General features: G+C 33.0%; 2 protein-coding genes across 5 annotated transcripts in view; one reads left to right on the top strand and one right to left on the bottom strand.

Annotated features, from left to right (window-relative positions):
* LOC128999698 (sodium/hydrogen exchanger 9B2-like) overlaps positions 1–10,218 on the top strand; it is a 56,670-nt gene extending 46,452 nt beyond the window's left edge. For all 3 annotated transcript variants that reach the window (XM_054426326.1, XM_054426327.1, XM_054426328.1), the window contains exons 7-12: positions 220–329; positions 791–952; positions 2,305–2,448; positions 2,963–3,064; positions 3,554–3,727; positions 4,597–10,218. In XM_054426326.1, coding sequence (XP_054282301.1) covers positions 220–329; positions 791–952; positions 2,305–2,448; positions 2,963–3,064; positions 3,554–3,727; positions 4,597–4,671 — 767 coding nt within the window. In that variant the 3' untranslated portion in view covers positions 4,672–10,218. The remainder of the gene's footprint in view (positions 1–219; positions 330–790; positions 953–2,304; positions 2,449–2,962; positions 3,065–3,553; positions 3,728–4,596) is intronic.
* Positions 10,219–10,854: 636 nt separating this feature from the next.
* Positions 10,855–14,888, bottom strand: part of LOC129001299 (uncharacterized) — a 47,264-nt gene continuing 43,230 nt past the window's right edge. For both annotated transcript variants that reach the window (XM_054428550.1, XM_054428551.1), the window contains exons 5-8: positions 13,509–13,646; positions 12,501–12,702; positions 11,540–11,746; positions 10,855–11,007 (exon numbers count right to left, since the gene is read on the bottom strand). In XM_054428550.1, the coding sequence (XP_054284525.1) occupies positions 10,919–11,007; positions 11,540–11,746; positions 12,501–12,702; positions 13,509–13,646 (636 nt within the window). In that variant the 3' untranslated portion in view covers positions 10,855–10,918. The remainder of the gene's footprint in view (positions 11,008–11,539; positions 11,747–12,500; positions 12,703–13,508; positions 13,647–14,888) is intronic.

Here is a 14,888-nt window from a genome sequence, read left to right as displayed (position 1 = left end):
AAAGTTATGAACAATAGTTGCTCCTAGATAGCAACACATCTCAGGTCTAGATTTTAAAAAGCCATTTTGATGAGTCGTGATTGCAAGTGGAGGATTGGTTGTGTTATTAATGCTTATGTTGAACCTTTAAAAGTTTAAGACTTGAACTTTTAAGGCAAAAAAATATGTTTGTAGTAGTTTTTCCAGTTTAAATTTTTAAAGTTACATAACTGTTTACAGATTCTGACATCTCACGGCAGTTGCTACAAGGGCCGCTGGAGATGTTGGTGGGATTGGCCATTGGGATTGCGTGGGGATTGTTAACTGCTGTTATCCCACACAGAAATGACGTAAGTGTCGTACTGTCTTTATCTAGTAGGCGTATTTTGCTTAGTTTATTTCTTTACAACTTTCACACTAAAGATACTCTCTATGTTTACACTGGATCACTGGCAGGGCTGCACGAAATGGTTACAAAATATTTTTTTTCTGTGTTTCGTGGTTTACTGGTACTTTTACTGATGTAATCCAGCTGCTAACCCTTGATTCCAAAGACTGATTTTGACCTAGAATCTTTCCTTGAACAAAATGTTTAAGGTTAATAAAGAGAGGTGCTAGTGCTAAATAAATTAGTACATTTTTACGTTTTCCTTTAAAAACATTCCTAGTTACAAACATCCTTACAAACATAATATTTATTTGCTTTAAAGTTTTAACTACACCATTTAGTTTCTTTTCTTAAACTTATGTACAAAAATCCATTGATTAAATTAAACTTGATCCAGTAATATTTTTTTTTCTGTGATTGCAGAAACTGGTGGTGCTGAAGCGCTCAGTGATGATCGGCGCCGGTGGCCTGTGCGCCATCCTGGGTGCCGAGATGCTGGAGTTCCCCGGCGCCGGACCTCTAGCGTGCATCACCGCCAGTTTTGTCGGCTGTTTGTGTTGGAAACATCAGGGCTGGGACTCTCATGTATGTATAAAAATACTGGCTATCTTCTTGTTTAGACAATTTAGTTATAAAAAATGTCCTGTTTACGTAGACTTGTTGATAAAGTAGTTTTTCTCTGAACGAACCCTGTGCTAATCTTAAATTTTCCTTCATATTGTGTTGTTTATTCCGAATCACTATGACAAAAACTGTGAAAAGGTTCAAATATCTGGAACTACCTAGTAATTGCATTTACGTTAGAATTGACTATGTGTTTCAAATATGTAACAACAACTACAAAGTACATAGTCGATTGTAAGAGCAAAGATACTCCTAGTGATTACCAATCAGGCATTTTAACCTTTTTACAGCTTAAATTAAATTTTGGTTAAACAATTAGTTTCTTACATATCTGGTTAAATAGAAAATCTATTTACTAAAAATGATATAAAAAATACCACCATTGGATGTACGAAACTACAAAACACTATCTCGTACTCAAGTAACTTAAGATAATCGTATATTTCATAACAAGAGTAGATAGTGACTCATTGCACGTTTGAGACCTTATGTTATGTATAAATGTGAGATTTATCGAGCACTTTAAATGTAGTCTCAAATATGTAATGACTCACTTTCACTTGTGTTTTGAATGTTACTTTTCGCTACACTACAAAGACTAAATTATTTTTTTATTAAAAAAAGGCTGGAATATTTTTTTACTATAGTTAGGAACTTTTCAAAACACATGTTTTAGGTAAGGGTAAGGCCTTCTATTTTGTGTTAAAATTTACATTGATTGTATAGTTTTGCTTGTTACAAATTAAAACAGTTGAGGAAAAATTAAAAACGTCTGGTATTTATGTCGAAAAAAAAAATAGTAAACATTACTTTTGGATAGTAAACATTCTTTTTGCGTAGTAAAGAATGTAATGATGAATTTTCACAGGTAATAAACAATAAACATTTAATGGAAACAGGATTTCACAGTAGTTTAGTGAAATAACATTTTCACTTTTCATTTTACAAATATTTAACATCTGTATCAAAACAGAGCACTGTAGTAATGTGAAACTTATTCATGTTTAATTTAGGTTTTTGAAAATAAGCTCTAACTTATACAGAGCAAAAAAGGATAATCTGATCAATGGTTAAAGTGGTTCAGTTACCCAAAGGCATTATGGTTGTCATAACCCATGAAAAATTGATCTGACCAACATCTTTATATTTTATAAGGTAAGCCAACCTAGTAAGGAAAAATATTCTTAGACAAATTTACAATTAAAAATTAAGCTGTAACAATATTCTACCGCTTAGAACTTGTTATTGCCTCAAACCTTTAACCTATTATTGGAAAAGATCTTAGTTACTGAGCAAAGTGTTTATTTCTGCAGAACCCAGTGTCGACTGTGTTTGGCAAAGTTTGGCTACTGCTGCAGCCGATGTTGTTTGGCCTCATAGGAGCAGAGATAGATCTCAACGAGCTGCGTTACGAGACAATCAGCTCCGGCCTCCTTGTTATATTTGGCGCATTAGTTGTGAGTACTGTAACTTCTGGAATACATAGGAAACATAGAACTTACCTTGCAACAGGGTGTCCACCAACCTGGAAACCGGGAATTATGCGTGATTTTTTTGAACCAGGAAAAAAAAGGTTCGTTGCTGCCACTGTGTCAGAAGCACCAGTAGACTGATCCAGGACCTTTTCCCACTTAAGTTAAAAGTAGGTTATTAAAATTTCCAGGTGTCAACTACCCATATTGGTGTGAAATTAGTCAAATTAAGCCATGCTCATGGTCTATGTGACAAATTTTCTCCAATTATGATGGATATCCACACAACTTGGAGTAGATAAATATTTATTTTGTTAAGGTATGAAAAAAAGATTGTGCCTTCAGCCCTAAAGCTCAAACAATTTTTCTAAAAAAATTACTAACAAAACAGTTGTAACTAACAAAAATTTTTTTTGTATTTTTTGTGATATTAGGCATTGAAATAAACAAAAACTACTACTGTTTACATTAAGTTGTTGAAATGAAAATCTTTTTTCAGGTAAGAATAATTTGTTGCTGCTTTGTCCTACTTGGGGGCAAGTTGAATATGAAAGAAGTTTTGTTTGTCAATTTGGCTTGGCTTCCAAAAGCAACAGTCCAGGTATGGAAATAAAAACTCTTTGCATTAATTAGTACAAGTTGAATTTGGAGCTTATTTGTGAAAGACGTACCGATTTAATTTATTCAGAATAAAGTATTAAAAGTATCAATTGTGCCCATCTCTACCTACCTTGTGGGGCAATTTTCCCTTTTTTGCGTCCCCAATAAATCTAAAACCTCAAGGGGCCCATTTTTTACAACGACCGTGTTTTTAGTTCATTATCAAAAATTAGTGTTGGGAAAACTCTAAAACATTACTTGTGATTTGTTAAAATAATTTTGAGAATTTAATAAATGTTGAATAAAAGTTAAAAGCTAATCCACTTTTTAGTGAAAAAATTACAAACTGGCAAGAACGTATATCCCTGGAACATGATCTGATATTGAGGAAAATCTTACTTATTACAACTTATTACTTCAGTTCCGTAAGACAAGTATTGATCACGGCCGTTTCTTTGCAGCATGACAGAGTAACTTGTATGTTTGACAGGCTGCTCTAGCCCCAGACGCCCTGGACATGGTTCGCAAGTCTTCAGAGAACCCTGACCCTATAGACATTGACCGTGGAGAGCAGATCCTGACCATAGCAGTCCTCAGCATCTTAGTGACCGCTCCTCTAGGCTCCATCGGCATCACGCTAGGAGGTCCACACTTACTGTCTCAGGTAGATATTGTAACTCTAAAGGATTAAACTATTACATTAGTCATCATGAAGTTGATAGAGCATTGTACTTTTCCATTGTAAGGTCGCTAGTAGCCAAAAATACCCAATTTAGGGTTGGGATGGGCCAACAGTTGGCCAGAGAGATTGGTTCACAAAGGAAATAATTGTCAAGATGTTAAACACCTGCAAAGATGCGTTGACGATTATTCCGCTCTCTTGTATGATATGTTTTGCATCGTACATTAGGGGGAAACAATGATGATGTTGCTGCTACCAAAGAAAAAGTTCACAACTTTGCTGTGACTGCGGAAGATATTCACAAGTTTGACATGACCGCTGAAGACATTTAAAGATTTCCCCATTATCACAAAAGATCATGCAAGAAATGTTCACGATTTTGTCTTGACCTCAGAAAGTTTCACACTGTGGTAAGGTAGGGATCATTTACAAATAATGCAAATTTAGTATTACCATTAACATTTCTTAAAATCATTACACTTTTCCATGAATTTTGGCTTCGAGAAACCCAAAACTTTTTTACCGAATACAAAGTATAAAAGTCTGGCCCACAAATCCCTCCATGATCATATTTAAAGAACATATTAGAGGCTATATTGCAGAATCAAAAAGTAAAGGTAGATTAATTAGATAGCTAAGTGTAGGCTTAGGATCATTTGCAAACAAGATGAGTATCCTTGTCTAGCTGTAGGAAAAGTCCATAAAATTTACCTTCAAATTAAAATAATTTTACTTTGCATAGTGAACTTTAAAAACACATTACTGTACCATTACTACTTATATCAACATCTTTAAAAATACCAAAGTTCTTGTATTTTCTTCTTCTTCTATACTACACCAACCTGTTTCAGGAACATCCTGAATCGACCTCTGAACAAGACAAGTCCCATTCCAAAGAGAAAGAAGTGGCCGTGGAAAAAGTTTAAACAACTAGAATATGCTGCACGGGCAATAGCTACATTTCCTCAGGCTTAAGTTAAAGGTAAAGCAACATAATTGCATTGTCTTATGGTAAATTTAAAGCACTTCAACTGCCAAAAAGTGGTAAAAAATTTAATTTTTTTAAAGTCCTAAATGCTATCAAAAGTCCTGTATTTGGCCTAACACATATAGATTTGTAAAAATGATAGTACTCAAGTCATGAATTTGATTGTATAACTAATGATAATAATATACTGACGACTAAAAGCTATAATGTTTGAAAATACTCAGATCATTTTTGCCTTTTACCAGATAATTGCCTGTGCATTTATACTTCTTTGTTCAAAAATACGTAAGGGCAATTAATGTAAATATTGTTTAGATCAATAATAGCTTTAATGTTAGATTGTCACGTTAATTTTAAGCGTTTTAAACTTTTTTACTTTTCTTAGTTATAAAGAAGTGCAATATGACAACTATGTAGGTACTTAATTTATTCTTTGTACTTTGAAACTATATTACTCATCTGATTTTGAAACGCTCTCGTATTTTATTCCAGAAACAGAATGTGTTCAATTTTATAAACACAGGGATTTAACGAAAATAGAATTCAATCAAAATGTATCTATTTAATTTCTAACATTGTATACATTTATTTCACATAAGCATTTTATTGTAGATCCAACTGTGGTTGTAACAAGTAAGAAATGATTCCACGTTTTAGCTTCCTGTTTTTAGTATTGTTAGTCGTAACATTGATTGTTCTCCAATGGAGTAATGCATAGTTAAGTGTTCAAGAAGTTTTAGAATATGTATAGTGAAATTTTAATAGTGTTGATTTTATAGCTAGTTTATGCACCATTGGATTTTTTTGTATTTTCTCATTTATTTTGATTCATTCAATTATGAATAACTTATGGCTAGATTATCGTGGCTGCTGATTTTCAATCAGTTTATTTTGTTGTTTTAGTTGGTAGGATTTCCTAATGGCCATTATTAAAAAAAAAACCCCTTCTTACTTCCCCTTTATGAATTTTTACTAGATTAAAAATGTCTAACTAATTTAAATTTTTCCGGAAAAACATTAAAGTTTTTTAGTGGATCAACGCATTTGGTAAAAGAAAGTAAACTTAAACTAACTTTTTTTTGTCATGACTTGCTTCTAAATTTAATATACAAAAAAATCCAATGTGTACGAGTATTGTTACTGTATATTTTCTTTGTAAATATTGTACAGGGTTCTTGTTAATCTGTGGCATTACAGAATTTAACGTTAGTTCCTTAGATGTAAGTAGAATCTGTTATAACAATTGCTCTTTCAAATATTCTTTTTTATTTCTCCTAATATCATCAGTAACTACCTTAAAAATTCAGTTGGTATTTTCAAATTGGCTAATTTAATTTTTAAGTAGACAAAAAAAGTTTTATACACAGATAAAAACAGTAATAAGCTCTTTTCAGTATTGATATTGTTGATAGAGTTTGGCTCCCTTAATCAAGTACTGTAGTTTTTTTCTAATGAAACTTTCATTATTATCTATGACTTTTCTCTCCCTGGGGGAGGGGGATGAAATCCTTCACAATTCTTAATAACTTTAAATTTGAAATCTGTTTACTAATTGAAAAGTGATGAGATTGTTCATTTAAGAATTAAAGTTAAATCTATAATTTTAATAATCTTCTATCTAGAACTACAGTATTAAAAATATCGGATGTTGGAAATTGGTTGACCTGTTCATGTAATAGTGAAATTAGAAATACAACATTTAAAGGTAGAGTGAAGAGAGCTAGTTTCGCTCAAATTGAGGGTTGTGTTGTTTATATAAACTTACATACATACGATATAAATAAAACAATAGTAGTACTTAATTATTCCTCTTCCCATAACAAATTTGTCTTTTTGAATTAATGTGATAACAAAATATGTTAGGCAAAGTAGAATTTAGATTCAATGCTATTATTGAGAATGAAGGGTCGTTTTTATATCATATTTTCCATTTCTTCTCTCTCCCTTTTCTTCCTTTGTTTGTTACTATATTCAAACAAATTTGAAAAAAGATGTGCACAAAAATTTTAATCAATCTTTCATTGAAAGGGTAAAACAGTTGAATACAAAGGGATATGTAATATTAGTTTTGCTTATTAAAAAAATGTTTTATAATATTATTGTTGTTATTTAAATTAATATAAATTATTCATTGAGTGTTAAAAATAATAATTTTAAAAGATTTATATTTCTGTTAATTGTTTGTTCTGTAAAAATGTATTTTATCATAGTTCTAATAACAAAATGTTAAATTTTTAAATAGTTTTATTGTAAGTCGGTTAAAGTTATTTTGATCTTAATTTGTTGAAAAAAAATATCTTTTTTTAATTAATTCTAGTAAATATTTTATAAATGAAGATAATTTATGGAGCATTTTTTTTAAATATTAGTTGAATATAATCATAACATATTTTAAATAATTTATCCTCCATCTATAGTTTTTTAAAGAAAGATTGTCATAGTGCGTTAAATTTCAAGGTTAAATGAAAACCATAAGTTTGTTTAATATAAATATTAATCACACACTTCCAAAATACTGTTAAAAATAGGTACTAATAAATTAAAGCCTGCAAAGAATTTAAATATATACTTGTAAAGAAGGGCACAATTAGATAACCTTAAAAAAACTGTTTTCTTCTTTAGTTAAATAGAAAATTCAATTCTGTAGATGTTTTTCAAACAATAAAAAGTAGATTTGAAATAATTTGTCCAACCCTGTTTAATAACCAAATAAATTTAAATGTTATACTGTACTCTAAATATTGAAAATAAAACTTCAAATATATTTAAATATAAAACTAAGAATTAAGTGTCGATGTATAATTTACTTTTCATTTTTTAATGTTAATTTCCAATCAGTTTTGAATTCAAAACTCCGAACGCATGAACTGCAAATGTTTCAAACTATTGTTAGAGAAACGCCAAACAAAAATATTGAAATGTTTAGCCAAATAGAATATTAGGTTAGACTAGTTGTAGCCGTTAGATTTGTGTGAAAACCACTAATTTAGGTAGCTCTTAATTGTGCATGGAAAATGTTCTTAACTGTCTTTTATTCTCAAGTCGCTGTTAGTTGGATAAATTAAGTTTTAAGTCTAAATTTACAATTCTCTGTATAATTTTGTTAAATGACTTTGTAGAGGTTTCTAATATAGTGAGATTTGGGAAAAGAATGAGATTTAGCAGTGCAATATGCGCGATGATTTTTCTTTCGACTAGTCAATTTAAGGTGCATTATTAACGTAAAGTTTTATCGTGGGCTCTGCTGCTATATTCACTGACTATACATCTAAGTCTATGCTACATAGTGTTCTATATGCAGTGCCAATCAAACAAAACTTTAAGACATCAGATTGGTTAACATCAATGGTTTATAATTTTGATTTAATATAACATTTGAGTTTTAATAGGTTTAATATTTATTTGCCTAGTTGTGTTACCTAAATATACTTCATAGCATATCTTAACCAGAAAATGTGTAAAATACATTGTTTATTGAATCTAAAAATTTAAAAGGTATACATTTGAATTTTTGGCCAATTTTAAAAACACTTTAAGCACTTAAAGGCACTTAGGCTATTGGCAAAACTATTCTGGTATCCATTTTTATAATTTGTTTGTGCCTTTGCATTTATCTCTTAAACTTTGCACCTAAGAGAAACCGTTGTAAAATGTTTTGTTTAAAAACATGTCTTTCCACTTTCATTGTTTTCATATTGGCACTGCATTGTATGGAAACCACCCATATCAGTATTACTTGCAATGTAAAAAGCTTGGAAGAAATTTTCACTTGAAACAGTCACTACTCCAAAATCAGCACCTAATAGTGAGATTTAACATGTGCCAATCGATATTCACCCATATTCAATATTCGCTCAACTCAGGCATACTAACATGGCTCCGTTACGTTTTGATATATTTTATATTCTATGTACATAACAACAAAACTGAGTTTGACTCACATGTAGGTGATGTAATCATGTAGGCTGTGAAAATGCTTCTATTGGTTTTAATGCTCAGCAAATCTTAGTCTTCAATTCTTTTGTGAGCGATGCAACATGCAACCAATTATTAAGTTAATTCTTTATAATATAGGGCACAAGACCTTTGGTGTTATAGATTTTTTGTCAGAATGGCACTTACCTGAATGGAGAAGAGTCCAAATTGGCACAAGAAACACAAACCCTTATACTATAGACAAAAAATTAGAATATTTCACTGTCACTGGCAGGGTTCTCAACTGAGAAAGGTATGAGATGAAGAAAGGTTCTTCTTCACGCCTGATGGTGGCCAGTGTTCTGTGTTTCTTGTGCCGGTTTGTTTCTTTCCAATGTAGGTAAGCTTGCTATCCACACAAGAATCCTCATTCCTTAAAAGGTTCAGCCTTTTTCAAACTTGTTATCTATTTGTTTAAAGCTTTCACTACTAAGACTCACAATACTCACAAATAAAAAAAATTGGATCTTGGTAGGGAAAGTTTTAACCCATCAAACTCTTTCATACACCTTAATGCCAAGTTTATTTCAATAAAATAATTGTGTTCAAAAAGTTTTGCTTATGAAGCGAAGACACTAAACTTCCACCACTCATTTCCAGATAAATCTCCAGTTTTAGTTCCAGCAGTATTTATTTTGTTAGAGTTGCAGCTCCTTGCCAAATTTACGTATAGGAAAGTGTGTAGGGTAAGGTCGTAGGTTGTAATGTGGTCCCCTGAAAGAGATGTGTCGATCGTCAACTCTTATCGTCAATTGAATATTCAAACTGTCAAGCAATAAATGAAGTGAGTTTTTTTACAATTATGAATTTTAAATTAGAATCCACCTTGCTTCCCTCGCTTATTTAGGCCTAATGATTGTGTGATTCTAACCTATTTACGACCATTTTTTGTAAACGTATCACTGTTCATCTGTAGTTTTTTGACTCAAGATTTACTGTCGGAATTTTAGTAAAACAGCATTTTATTCTTTAAATATTTACAAATCTGATATTCTTATACAGATTTATTTAGTATAGTTATTTATATTAGTGTTTTGTGATCTGTAAATATCCAGATAAATAGACAATTTAAATAATAAAATTTCTTTTAATGTGTTTATACATTTTAACATGATTTTTTGCAATGTGTACTTAACTTTTGTAGTACTGTACTTATGTTCGCATATCAGTTATATCTTATTGTTGCATTTACTTTTTTATTTTCATCTCTAAATCTGGATGTTTACTTGAACAAACACGCTTAAAATTGCATTTACTATCAGTCTTTTGACTTTTTACTGTAGCACTGTAGACATTTGATTAGAAAACTACTTATGACCTAGATCTCTTCTACAGTTGTTCTAGTTTAGTTTAGAGTCGAAGATGGTAAGTTCAGTTCTGTGATCCCAAAGACCAATCGTATGTTTTCACTACACTGTGGGACACATCTCTTGAGTAGCGTTCGTTGTCTGGTGTACTCTGTACAAATTGTAATGTGTCTTTCATTTGACAAATTACATCTCAAAACTAACTTGTGTTTGTTTTTATTTAACCTTTCCTGATGTTTTAGATCTATGGGTTACTAAAAGTATTTTTTGTCTAACTGCGGCAAAAACGTCCGCCATTAATGTGAGACTAGCTCTATTTGTCTCCTTAGGCCAGAAAGGAATCAGCTAGAGCCGAGAATGCCAAATTATATTTTTAAACCTTTGAAATTTGTCAGCTGATTTTGCCAGAGGAAAAATTCAAAGAATAAAATTGTTGATTTGACCCTCGCTCATTTGGCGTCCTTGACATGATGAGCATCCCTAACTCATTGGAAGTGAATGTAAGCTTCTCAATTTGCTCATCCTGTGTAGATGATTCCTTCCTCAAATAGAGCAAGGTTTCCCTCCTAACCTCTTTGAGCTCCTCATAGTCAAAGATGACCTTCTCAGCAGCATCACACTTGATGGATAATGTGTTCTCCTCATATAGACCTATACTCCTAAGATTTTCTCTGACCAGTCCTATTGTCTGTCTCATTTGTTAAAGTGGTAACAATGTTCCCATATCAACCTGTTTGGATGACAGTTACACGACGGAGGTATATTCTAAATACATAGATTTGGTGGATTAAAAGCATTTCATAGGCTAAATAATGAACCAGTTTATAAAAATGGTATTTATTAACTAATAAAATAACATTAGGTATTTACACATGTACATGGCAGAGAGAAAAGAAGAAGTTGTTATAACAGAGAGTCTATGGCATGTATGACACCGTTGGTAGAGGGAATGTTCCTGGATATCACATTGGCTGCATTTACTTTGATCCGACCTGGAAAATAAAACATTGTTAGACGAATGTATCTCTAAACTATAGTTTGGCCGCTTAGAAAGTGACCTGCGCACTAATGCTAAACGAATGCTAGAGGAGGTCGCTTTCTAAGCGGCCGAACTATAGAACTATTTTCCCGATTGTGAAGACCGTAACACAGTTTAATAGCTTAAACATATTGTTCAATGATAAAATACTGATGAAGCTTTTGAGAACTCAATAAATAAACGGTATCAGCAATCTGACATACTTTCTCCCATAAGCTTCTTGTCAACAACCTTTATCATAGGCATGTGTAAGCGGTTGGGTGGGAGTAACTATGATATTTTATATAGAAACTCACAAAAGTTGATATAATCTTTGAATCGTAATGTTACAGCGATGGGGTGTTGCACTATTTTGTTTAGAATTATAAGGAGCATAACACACTAAACTGGTTATTTCCTAAAATCAGATTTTTTTTATTTGGTGGGGTTTTTATGGGAAAATAAAGCAAGTTAAAATAAATTTTACCAGTAATTTTTTTGCTAACCTTGATCTTTGAGCACAGTGAGTTGTTTCTGTTTATCGAGTGACTCCCTCTGCTGGTAGTACGTCATACCAGCGGTGTACAGTGAGCCTGTCGTCACGTGGCGCAACACCAGCGCTCTAGCTTGCGCTCGGTTCTCTTCTAACCGTTTTAGATCAGATTCTGTAAACGCAGCGTCCACTGGCGCAAACACCGTCAGTATCTTGCTTCCTGAAAGCAGAGGTGGAGTTAGATTTATTTGTGTTGCAACTCTTGGTAGAAAGTGATTTTTGAGAAAGTATTGTCATAGATATAACATACTCCCTTAGTTCTTAGTCTATGGTATTGTTTTGTAAAGATAGGTCTGGTTGAGGTAAGGTTGAGTGTTTACGAATGATTTACTAGTAATAATTTGTTAAATTTGAATACATGGACTGATTAAAGTAAGTTATGTTCTAAAGACTTTTCCACCTACTCTATCAATAAATTAGCCTTTAAGACTAAAATTTAAATTTGTGATGAATCCAGATTCTGTTGTGTTTTCCTATGTCCCCTTATTCTCATTAAACTTAGCTAAACACTATGCCCTTTACAAAATTAAACTCCAGGATTATTAAGACTTCTTTTACACTCACATTACTATAGTACAACATTGACATTTGGATGAAGAACACATGCCATATGGACCAGCGATTGCCTACTTTGTTTTTTATTAGAACATGGTTTAAAGAGCTCCACACAGGAGTTTATTATTGTTATAAATGCATTCTTAGTTATTGATTGGTAAATAATTTGACTTAAAAGGTGCTATAGTTTGTAATAAGTTCTATGTTTGGTTAAAAAGTTCAACTGGAGTAACTGACATCAGCATGCCCTGTTCGTTGTGGTTCATTTCGACTATGTTCGCTTTTATTTAATTATTGTAATATTGTATTACGATTATACACATTTTCTACACACTTACAACCCTGTAAGCACTCCCCACCTGTTAGAGTGGAAGACAGGCCAGTGTCCTGGATGAGTTGAAGGAACCTTGTGAACCTGTTCTCCCGGTCGGACTGCAATGTCTGGACAATATCTCCCACAGGAAGAGGGAACATAACCCGGTCCACAGCATGAGCCACTCCCTGGGGAATCACCATGTCTTTCTTGTCTTGGAGGACTACAGCGCCGTTGATGGTCACCACCTACAATACAATGGTTGTTAAACCTTTGAATCGCCAAGCCACCTCGTTTAAGAGTAACAAAACAAAACCGTTTCAAACTGTGTGAGTAAACTCAATAGAAGAGGGTGGAGGCTATATCTGTAATATCTGCTACATTCATCAGTATTTATGTTTAGAAGTACAGTACTACTTTGGATTTACCAGTGTTGTTAGAGCTCTAGACTGTTAGATCTGATTGATGGCAGAGCAGTCTAAGAAGGTGTCTCTTTGGCCCAGGATAGAGAGACAGCATTGAAGGTAGATATGAGGGTTCAAATCCAGTGTCAGTCTTGACCGATGTACAACTCTTAAGTAGTTTATCCTAGTGCTTGTGTGTCCACCACAAACTCATTTGATATGAATTTAGATTTTTTTCATACGATCATGACCAATTATTGTGATTAAAATATGAATAAATAAATCTATGAATAATTTTTGAGGCTTGAACGGTTACAGTGATGAAGATTTTTTGAAAAACCAAATATTACCTGTGGATGAATATTATTGAGATTGATAGCAATTTTGTTTCAACGGTAAATGAAAACAATTAAACATTGTAAAGAGTTGTTCTGAACTGAAGGATATGTATAACTACTGTCATCATTGCTTATGTAAAAGAGGTAAGCAATTTCTTATACTTGGATTGAATAATTTGAACTAAAAGAAAAAGAATATTAGTTTCAAAAGGATTACGATGCTTTTCTTCTAATGAATCTTTGACTTATTTTGCTACTTGGGGTGGTATTGTGAATTTCTAGTAATCCGTGGTGAAATACAGGACTTGATACCTTGACGTTGTTCCATTGCTCGTCCTGAGTAGTGTAAGAGTTGACTCTCAGCTGAGTTCCAGCCAGACTGACTCCGGTCATCTCATCCTGGAGTGACTCCAGAGGGAAAGCTCCTGGGATAACGTGGTGCAGGAGCAACTGAAATCAACAATTTGTTTAGACATTTCATTTTAAATACTGTGTAATCTTTGGCTACTCCACAGAGTTGTAAAGTACAGAATAAACAGGCTTTATGGTACTCTTTCAACTCTATATGTTAGTTGGGAATATACTAATGACAAGCAAGGAAGAGCCCAAACAGCGAGAACTGTGCGGAAATTCCTATTGCACAGTGCACAGCGCGGGTGTTCCTCCACCGTAAGCGTTGTAGTACATGAGGGCGAGGGGGCAGTGTTGGACTTTGCCATTGACACCATCAGTAGTGCTAGACACCACCTAAGTTTACCATTGAGTGTTTCCTCTGTTCTGTACCTTAATTCTCAAAAGCACTCCAAAAATTGGAGGATAACCAGTGTCTTTGTTATCATCAGAGTTGCAAGGTTCATAGTTCAGCGGTGCCCAGGCCACACTCATCACTGCCTCTGGTCAACAGTTACTTTCTCCGTCACTTCTCACAAGACTTGCCTTCGTTTGTCACTTGTGTGAATTAATGAGCTTGTCTAACGTCCACAACTCACACACAATAGGACTGATAGCCTTATTGTCATTCACATTCACTGATACGGCCAACTACATCGACATAATTAGACAACTATCGGATCTTGTTCAATGTCCGTGGTATAATTTAATTGGTTTATAAAAAGCGTTCGCGTTATTTCAGTTACTTGACAGGATTTGAAATTAGCTTGCTAAAAAGTCTATAAACTTTTGATAATTTCACAATATTGGGAATTATTTTGTAGAAAGTTCAAATGTTAATGGTTTCATTTACATTCTTTTATGGTGTGCCAACGATAAAATACTCCGATATTTAATTAGGTCGTTCATAATAATCAGCACTTACAATTCTTGTGTCTTAAGACTTTTGAAAAAAACTACCCGAGTGGTTATAAGAATGAATGCTTTAATACTTTACTTTGAAATGGCGACCATACAAAAGAAGGTATTTTAAGCCAAGTGCAGTATGAATGGGGATGAGTGTAGGATGAATGGCGCGATCTTGTAGTCTTGTTAGTGACTAAGGCCGACAGACTCTTTAGACACAGCTGTTAATTAGAAGCCCATACAGCTAATGACAAGGGATAGTGCAATCCGAACCATATTTTTGGCTGGTAATTTTCGAATTGGTATAATTATCAGGATAGACTGCATTCAATTATGGATACAACTTGGTAAGTTATTGCTTTTAAACCTCCACTGTTGAACTATACAAAATTTAAG

Source organism: Macrosteles quadrilineatus, unplaced genomic scaffold, assembly GCF_028750875.1.
Source record: "Macrosteles quadrilineatus isolate MER2022 unplaced genomic scaffold, UCM_ALF_1.0 Scaffold_8__2_contigs__length_117827958, whole genome shotgun sequence".
Lineage (NCBI taxonomy): Eukaryota > Metazoa > Arthropoda > Insecta > Hemiptera > Cicadellidae > Macrosteles > Macrosteles quadrilineatus.
This window is presented reverse-complemented; position numbering and strand designations above follow the sequence as displayed.